The sequence below is a fragment of the Rhagoletis pomonella genome, unplaced genomic scaffold (genome assembly GCF_013731165.1).
Source record: "Rhagoletis pomonella isolate Grant_MI unplaced genomic scaffold, Rhpom_1.0 Rhpom_scaffold_00004, whole genome shotgun sequence".
In the NCBI taxonomy this organism is placed as follows: domain Eukaryota; kingdom Metazoa; phylum Arthropoda; class Insecta; order Diptera; family Tephritidae; genus Rhagoletis; species Rhagoletis pomonella.
The window spans coordinates 170,802-180,129 of record NW_023458558.1 but is presented as its reverse complement, the minus strand read 5'-3'; the positions used below and the strand labels follow the sequence as shown (position 1 = coordinate 180,129).

Sequence of the window (9,328 nt, the reverse complement as noted above, 5' to 3'; positions counted from 1 at the left end):
CTATGCAGTGCTGCCAAGTTTTTCCGTTTTAATACCCTAGTCGAGTGGATATAGGCAAGGACGTGAAATCTTCGGTACGATTCGACTCTCGAAAAACGATTTGCATTCGGCAGGACTCTCGCAATGAGGCTGAATATTGCCTCGCTTAATAAAAAATATTAATTTATTAAATTGCATCCAGCAGATCAGTGTAGGCACTTTAGGGAGGTCTAAAAAAGTTAAGTCGCAATCTTAATACCGCCACCACAGGGACCAAACGTTGTAAAAACGCAGATTCATAGCAAAATGAAATTGTTAATGACTTTGTTAATTTTTGATTAATTTCTCTACTTGTGCGGATATATAGGCTTCAGAATGAATAAATAAATGCAGCCATAATAAGCCCATCTGATTGATGATCAGTTTTTTAGTATATCTCTGGTCAAGCATTGCTTTTTTAAATATCAATGAAATTTATAAGACACTTTCACTTGAAATACTATATAGTTTTGTGAGTACACAATTTTTCGAGCGCTAACTTTAAAAAGGACCTAGGAAGCGAGCTTGTTTATACTTTTTTATTGCAGAGCTGAAGGATCAGACTCTGTTATGTACGTACATAAAATCAATAATATGCAATATAAAAAGGAATTGAATGAAGGTGAAGATCTAAATAGCTAGCGGATCTATTAATCAGATTCAGCATTCAGCCAAAAGCAAACGTTTATCTGGACGAAATCCGCTTTCGATGGCCAAAGTGTTGCTTGCCATTCGTCATTGGTATTTTACGACAAACACTAACATATGTGTGAGCGCCAATCTATTATTATTATTATTATACCAAATTAGGAGTATAATAAATATTTGTTATTAACAGGGAACGGATTTTATGGAAATTGCCTTTTTTTCTGCTAAAGAGATAGAGTATATTCGATTAAGAATGTTGTTGTTGTTGTTGTTGTTGTAGCGGCTACAACAACCCCGCCCAGATCGGTTGGTATCTCAGTCGTTGTCGTCAAGTTCCACTAACGGCAACCCTAGGAAGCGTGCAGCTTCTGTGGGATTTGTCCACAGGGACAAGGCCGTTAGGGTTGTCGGGTTTTCCGGGCATGCGAAGAGATGTTTCGAGTCATGTGGGGTCTCTCCGCATGCCGGACACTCATTCGGCACATCCTCATTCAACCTACTCAAGTAGGAGTTCAACCTGCTGCAGTAGCCGGAGCGAAGTTGTGCGAGTGTAGTGCGTGTCTCCCGAGGCAGATGAAGCTCTGTCTCGTCTATGTCCGGGGGTGGTATGCCTAGAACGGCATTCACAGGTCTAGAGTCTACATAACTCGAGACTGAGTCCCTGTGAATGCCGTTCAGGGCCTGTCTGTACGCTGTCGGGTCCAGAGGTTGCTTAATGAACCTCTGGACTTCGTCCGTCAGTTCATATAGATGCCTCCTGACGTGCCTAGGCGAGGGCTCCTCTGCAAGCAGCTGTCTGCTTGGGTGGCCACTTCTGTGGCTCCCGATCAGGAACTGCTTGCAGAGCATTATATTATACTCCTTAACTGGGAGCATTTGCGCCTCGCCGTGCAAGTGGTGTTCGGGCGACATCAAGAGGCATCCCGTCGCTGTCCTAAGGGCCGTATTTTGTACCGTCTGTAGCTTCGTCCACTGCGTCCTACTAGTCCCTGGCGACCACACTGGCGCTGCGTAGTTCAAAACCGGCCGGCCTATTGCCTTGTATGTTGCCAGCAACGTTTCTTTGTCTTTGCCCCAAGTACTGCCGGCTAGCGACTTGAGGACCTTGTTGCGGCTCTGTACTTTATTGACAATAGCGGTTGAGTGCGCAGAGAAGGAGAGCAGGCTGTCGAATGTTACTCCGAGTATTTTGGGGTTATTCACCGTCGGAATTGGTGTGTCATCGACGTGAATCCCCAGCGGTAGCCTGACCTCCTTCGTCCAGGTTGTGAACAGGGTCGCGGAGGATTTCGTAGGGGAGAGGCCTAGACACTTTGCAGTGAAGAAGCGAGAAAGTTCGGAGAGATAGCCGTTTACTTTCGAACACAGGTCATCAATTCCATTCCCAGTCGCCATGATCGAGCAATCGTCGGCATAGGAGACAATCGAGACTCCCTCTGGTGGTTGAGGGAGCTTTGAAATATAAAAGTTAAACAGTAGCGGGGAAAGGACACCACCCTGAGGAACCCCCTGTTTTATTTTTCGCTGCTTACTCGTTTTGTCTCTAAATATTACCGACGAATGTCTACCACTCAGATAATTTGCCGACCACCGTTTGAGCCTCTGTGGGAGAGAGGAGGCCTCTATATCTTCTAGTAGCGTGGAATGGCAGACGGTGTCAAACGCCTTTGACAAGTCCAACGCTACTAGAATCGTTCTCTCACAGGGACGGTTACGGTTAAGGCCACGAGTTATCTGAGTGTTTATGGCGTTAAGTGCTGTTGTTGTACTGTGCACTTTACGGAAACCATGCTGATGCTTCGCTGGGGTCAGGTGGTTTGTGAAGTACGGGAGTAGCAAGGCCTCGAGTGTCTTCGCTACCGGGGAAAGGAGTGTAATCGGACGATACGAATCTCCTTTGTTGGCGGGTTTCCCCGGTTTGAGCAGTGGGACCACTCTCCCCACCTTCCAGATGTCTGGGATGATGAGAGTGGCCATTGACAGGTTGAGGACCTCCGTTAGGTACGCTACCCCCGCAGGACCCAAATTTTTCAGCATCCGCATGCATATTCCGTCTGGACCCATGGCTTTGGAGGCTTTCGCCTTCCCGATGGCCACCTGAACTTCACCGCAAGTGAAAGCAAGGGGGGCACAAGTTGTTGGCAGTTTGTGCAGCCTTCTGGTCACTCGACGCTTGGCTTTGTCCACCGGAGGATGCAGTATGAGCTGCCGGCTAAAATAGCTCGCGCATCGCTCCGGGTCCGTCGAAGCATGGTCGCCGAAGGAAATTGAAGTACGGGAACAAAAAAACCATTTTTCCTGTCAAAAGTCAACCAGTGATTGCTTGACACTTTTCATGATTTTACCAGAAGAAAAAGTTCGGGTAAAATCTTGCAACTTCATTCTCTACACAACTCTCCAAAAGTCGCTCTCATTTACAGGATTTTGGAGAATTTCGGAGTACGGGAACATTTTTCCTGCAACTTCCTGCAAGTTCGTGCAAAATCCTGTAAGTTCATGGAGTACTGGATCAGAGCTAAAGTTGATCGGAAACGTAACAAAAGCTAAATGACAATTAAATAACAATCAAAAATTAAACGTATGTAAGTGCCGTTTAAATATTCATCGGAAATTGGCCCCAAAACTTGTAAAGACACATGGTTTTTATATGTGGTGCAATCACACTATACGCAATAAGGCCATATATACTATGTTTGTGCGTAGGCAAATTCACGAAATCATTTCATGAATTTGGGCTAAAATATGCTGCATAAACACAATATCATGAATACAACTATACACGAAAATCGGAGAAATCTGACCAATTCTTTTGTTTTGATAATTTTTATGAAGTAAAGAAACAATTCACAGGTACATAAATAAATGAGATGAAAATGTTGATATTTCAGATTTCTATTAATTATAGCAATAATCGGTTATAAGGCTTTGAGGACTTTTTTTTTTGACTGGTGACTTGGTGACTTTTCATAAAGCGCCGTTCATCCTCCTTCGTTTAGGGGGCGTTTGGGGGTAGGGACCAAAATAAAGTCGCGAGTAGTCAAAACTAATTTTTAGGCGCTAAGAAACAAAAAAGAACAAAAATAAGTTGTTGGCCTCAGGTGACCAAAATTGTAAAATGACATTGCTACTGAACGATCAAAATTCTAAAAAGGCTTTGGCAGCCAACGTGTTAAATCGCTTTGTTTGGCTCGTTTCCGGTCGTGATCTAAGCGTCGTACCTAAAAAAGATTCTTACAAAAGTTGTGGAGAATGAAACTTTATCATTTGAATATGCTAAGTATTTTCAACAGAAATTGTTCTAAAAAGGCGAAAACCGTTGCAATGTAAATTTGTTTCGAACTTTTTGCTAATTATTTATTTACAGTAAAAAATGTTTTTTTTTTTAACCTAATATATAAACATTTTGCTAATTATTTATTTACAGTAAAAAATGTTTTTTTTTTTTTTTAAATAATATATAAAAAATGTGATACTCTACAAACTTGTATTTTTTACGAAAAATTCAAAAATTCGCATGAAAATCGCATAAAAACCAACCAACACCTAAAATCCAAGATGGCAGAATGTTGCTATATGAAATTTAGGGGCGAGACTGGATCCATAATCTTCCGTTAAAAAATTGCTACTACAAATTATTTTTTCTTTCGCACCAATTTGATCTATTTTTACTGGGCTTTATTACAAAAATTTAAATTATTTAAAATATTCGTAAGAAAGGTGAATAAATTTCAATTTTTTTGTATATACAGTATTGGCCATATCTACAGTACCCCCATTTCAAAGTGATGTGGTTTGCCACTTATCCTTAATTATTAATTTTTAAGAATTATGCCGCTGTGGTGTAGTGGTAAGCAGTGAGATCGGAGGAGAGGCTCGGCCAAACAAAGCGCCAATCTATTATTATTATTATTATTATTATTATGAACTAAAATACAGCTTATTGTCTAACAAAACCCATATAAGCCCAAGTTTTAAACTTTGTAAAATACTACAAAAAAATTCAACAAATTTTCCCATAAATTTGCAACTGTTTTTCCGAATATTAGAATTTTTTTGAGTACTCATTCAATTTTAATCTGATAATGTGCAAGTTTCAAGTGGTTAAAAATAACCGTTGATTTTTTAACAGGGATTATTTTTATATGGAAAAAACCGCAACACCTTCGACGAAAAAAATTCCAAAAAAATCAATGGTAAATTTTAGCCACTTGAAAACTCTAACACTTCTGAGAAAAAAGTTTGAAATTTAGATCAAAATTTGTTGCACTTTTTTGAAGATTTCTACAAATTGTTCAACTTGGGTTTATATGGGGTTTGTTAGAGAAAGAACTGTATTTTAATTGAAAATTCTCAAAAATAAATAAATAAACATAAGTTGCACACAATATCACTTTGAAATGGCGTGCTATAGATATGACCGATACTGTACATATAGGCATATTTTGTCAAAAAATCATTTTTAATTGCATTTGATATTAAACGCCGTTTGTCTTTAATGGACGATCCACTCCATAATTGCAAGAGCAGTTGATGTTTCCATGCAACAATTGGGTACTGATTTTGTCGCAAAATTATTTTAATGACACTTGTTTCAAAATTTTCTTTTTGATGGGGAATAGCATCTAGATGCTCTACGGGCATTTTAGTTTTCTTCCAGTTCATAATATATACCATACACAATAGATGCGATCCCGTACGAGTCCGGATTAGTCAGAATCAGTCAGATTTTGGACTTTTGGAAATCGATCCCGTACTCGGTTCTCTGACTATTGAGAGGACAAAAAAGAGAGTAAATACGGTTCTTTCTCTGTCAGAAGTTACCAGTTTTAGTCCGAGAATTTTTTGCTGGTAAATCCTGGTAAATGTGTCAAACGATCAGCTGTAGTGTGTTTGGCAACCAATTGTAAACAAAAGAAAAGTGCACTCTGCTAATTCATGTCGAAAAGTATTTAATTACTTGTTTAAGTGGATTCTAATTAATTTGAAAGTATTTTTGGTTACTTACATGTGTGAGCTGAGTGTGTTTACATACAAAATAAGCAAAAATTTAAAACCAAAATTTGGAGATTATGTTGAAGTCGACAGAAGTTACCATTTTTTACTAGAATGCGATCTCGTACTTTTCAATGTTACTCTCTCGCTCTGAGCGAATTTTTATTTTTTGATAGTTTTACTAGTTTTTGATCAAACGTCAACATGGCGGGCAGAAAATCAAAAAATTTTGATTTTTGTTGTTGTTGTTTGACAAGCCGTAGAGGCTCGCTAGTAAGTGATGCCCAAAATATCTAGAAATAATTTTTGAAATAATGTTTTTTGAAGTTAAAAACCACTTTTTAGTTTCTTCAAAGAATATAGTAGCTTCAATTTAAAGGAAAACGTCAAAAGCACAGTTTACGTCAAATGGGAACAATGGTGGATAAAAAGAAGAGAAACTACCTTTAAATATTTGTTTTCATGGGAAAGGGATATTTCGCTTGGTTTATCAAGTCGCTTGTGTGGTGTTTTTTGCTCTTAAGCACATCTCGTCGCCTGGGTAAAAGAGTGTCGTATGTTACGCATGTACATCTTTTACCCAGGCGACGATCTGCATTTGCTGATAAATATTCAAAATTTTATCGATCATTTTTCTCATTCCATCGTTGTATTTTCAACTTACTTTGAACTTGCAAAATCTTGGTAACGAATGGAGAACACGCATTGTTCAATCATAAGGATATCCATATTGATTCTTCATTAGATCAAGAAAATTATAGGAAAAAAGTTTTGGAATTAAAAGATTTTTCAGATTCCCAATTAAAAAGAATTATATCTGCATTACTAATATAGCCCTTTTCTAATGCTTCAGTAGAACGTATATTTAGTAAATTAAAAATGTGTAGGACTGACTTGAGGCCCATATTGAGCACTGATATAGTTGCAGCAATAGGTGCGTTCGTTTAAAATCTCCAGTAAAAACCAACCAACTGCCAAATTCCGGAGAAATGTCATCTGTTCTCTCACAAGAGAAAAATATCCCAAATAGTACGCGAACAGAAAATTTGCAGAAACTTCCAAGTTAGACGAACAGCTGATATAATTTTTGTTTACATTCAAAAGTGTAAAATTTAAAACTTTCGAAAATTCGTCACAAAGTGGTATCCTGACACAGTTTATTGATTAAACAAATAACTACTTTCTTCTTACAAGTTAAATTAGTCACATTTTGTAATTTTTAACTTCCAAACCATCAAATTCAAATTTGTGATTTGCGTAAATTCAAACCAGCTGTTTTTGATCAGCTGTTTTCCTGTTGGCAAATTTCTGTTGGCAAAAATTTTTCCAGCAGAAACTAGCAGCTTCCCCTCAAAATGAAATGTCACTTTGCTCTCTCAATTTCCCCTACTTTGCAAGTTTTTTGCGTACGCGAACGCAAAAACTTGTAAGTTTTGGTTAAACATGAACAATTAACAGCTACGCGAACGCACCTAATATTGCATACAAAGCAAGGCATACAAAATAACGGTGATACTTTGTTTGAGCCGCAAGAACAAATGTACCAATTGAATTTAGGGATGTAATTAATTTTTATACTAAGTACCTGTAAATAGTATGCAGTACACAATACTCATATCTGTAATAAGAAAATTTTGAGTAATTTGTTCGGATTTGGAGGATTTTTCATTTGTTTTTGAGGAATTTGGCAATTTCTGGCATAAATGCAGTTGGGCTCCAAATCTCAAATTAAAAAAAAATATTGGAATCGATAGAGATGATTGAGCTGAGTATAACGGTACACTTCTTTTTTTGGGAAAACAACAACAACAAGAATTATCAAAGGTTAAAGTTCAAAAAAAAGCAATTTTTGAAATCAAGATTTCTCAAAAACGAATAAATGAAATTTTGATATCATTGAATGAAATTTTTATCTCATTTAAAAGAAAATTTGATTCCCTTTAATTTGGTATACGTACTTTATATATATGTTGTATAGTTCTTACGAAAATTGAATTAATGTAAGATAATTATAAAAAAAAGCTTACAAGCCCTAAGTGCGGCCGAAGGCCGCCTACGCAGAAAGGTGTTCTCTGCAAAAGGTGTTTTTTTTTTATAATTATTTTACATTAATTAAATTTTTGTAAGAACTATACTACATATATATATATATATAGCTCATTTTGAACTTTAACCTTTGATAATTGTTGCTGTTGTTTCCCTAAAAAAAACAAGAAGTATGCCGTTATACTCAGCTCAATCAATGTCTATCGATCCCAATATTTTGTTTTCTAATTTGAGATTTGGAGCCAAACTGCATTTGTTCCCAATTTTTTGTGGCAACACTGTTGCATACAAAAATAATTCGTGTTTGTTTGAGAATGCTATGGTGATCCAATTAAGGCACACATGAATATCAGCATTGGAAATTAGAATATGTTTTGGATCTCCACTTGACCTCCAACCTAAATGTTTATTGGGCAATAAAATTAGCACAAGATTACCAGGAGCAAGGTCAGCCACAAAGGAGTCAACCAAAGAACTTCAGATTTTACCACGTCTGCAGCTGCCTTATACCGATCTCCAGTCTAATTGCAGCGAATCTTAAGTAGATTCTACATACAATTTTCTGTGAATTACTTTTAAAATAACTGGCGTTTCTTTATTAATAATGCGTTCATGTGTACATATGCTTGTATTTTGTACTATATATGTACATAGGTATGAATATATACTTGAGCTTTAGATATTATATAGATCCATATGAATGTACATAATTAGGAAATAAGCGTGCCAGACTTGAAGCGAACTTGCAAGTATGGCTCACAATAAAGACGACGGTGGGATCATAAAAGAATTGTGGATTTCTTCTGTCAATAAAACCTTGTAGCGGTCACAACTTGCTGTCTAAGATCAAACTAAGCTCCAATATTTGCGAATAGGCCAAATAGTCAAATATAATCAAATCCCTTATGGAAGGAAATAATGATATATCGCGTGTATATATGTAAGTACATATATTGGTCTACGTTTGTCTTAACTGCGGCGCGACGTCAACGAAAACTGGCATACAAACACACTGTGCTCACATATCTATATAAAAACATGCATACATGTGTACATATTCGTATGCACACTCCATCGGAAAGGCGTAGTAAGGCGACGAAGACGGAGCTGAAGAAAATGTGAAAATGGGGGAAAAGATTTACCAATTACCGATTATATGTACATATTTTTCCGCATTTCTGTTCGAAAAATTCACTTTAATCACTACACAAATCGTTGTAAAACACTTAGTAATTAAATTATTATGTTTCCAACGTCTTCAAATTATAGAATAAGCAAATAAATTGTAAATACTGAACTTAAACGAAATTATTAATGAAAAATGCAGAGCGCAACGCGAAACACACAATGGATGGACAAACAACGATGAAGCAACGAACCAAACGAATGACAGCAAAGAGGACAGTCATTCGAGCGTACAAACGAACGAAGCAAGCGCTTGCAGAGAACTTAGTAGAGGTGATGGAACTGTGGGTGCAATTGAAACCATTTCTGCCTTTTTTTAATTTGAAAGTACATTCGGTAAATTTTCAAGCCATTCTCTCATATTTTACAGATATATACAAAATACAACGCATCGTTAATTAACTTGCACTATACAGACGGCGTTTAAGGTATCATTTAT

At 37.1% G+C, this 9,328-nt stretch overlaps 1 protein-coding gene across 1 annotated transcript in view; it reads right to left on the bottom strand.

The window, feature by feature from the left end:
• The window catches only part of LOC118736741 (protein UBASH3A homolog), a 16,919-nt gene extending 10,532 nt beyond the window's left edge, over positions 1 to 6,387 (bottom strand). The window contains exon 1 of the mRNA XM_036466757.1: positions 6,323 to 6,387. Within this exon, the coding sequence (XP_036322650.1) occupies positions 6,323 to 6,387 (65 nt within the window). The remainder of the gene's footprint in view (positions 1 to 6,322) is intronic.
• Positions 6,388 to 9,328: the final 2,941 nt, after the last annotated feature.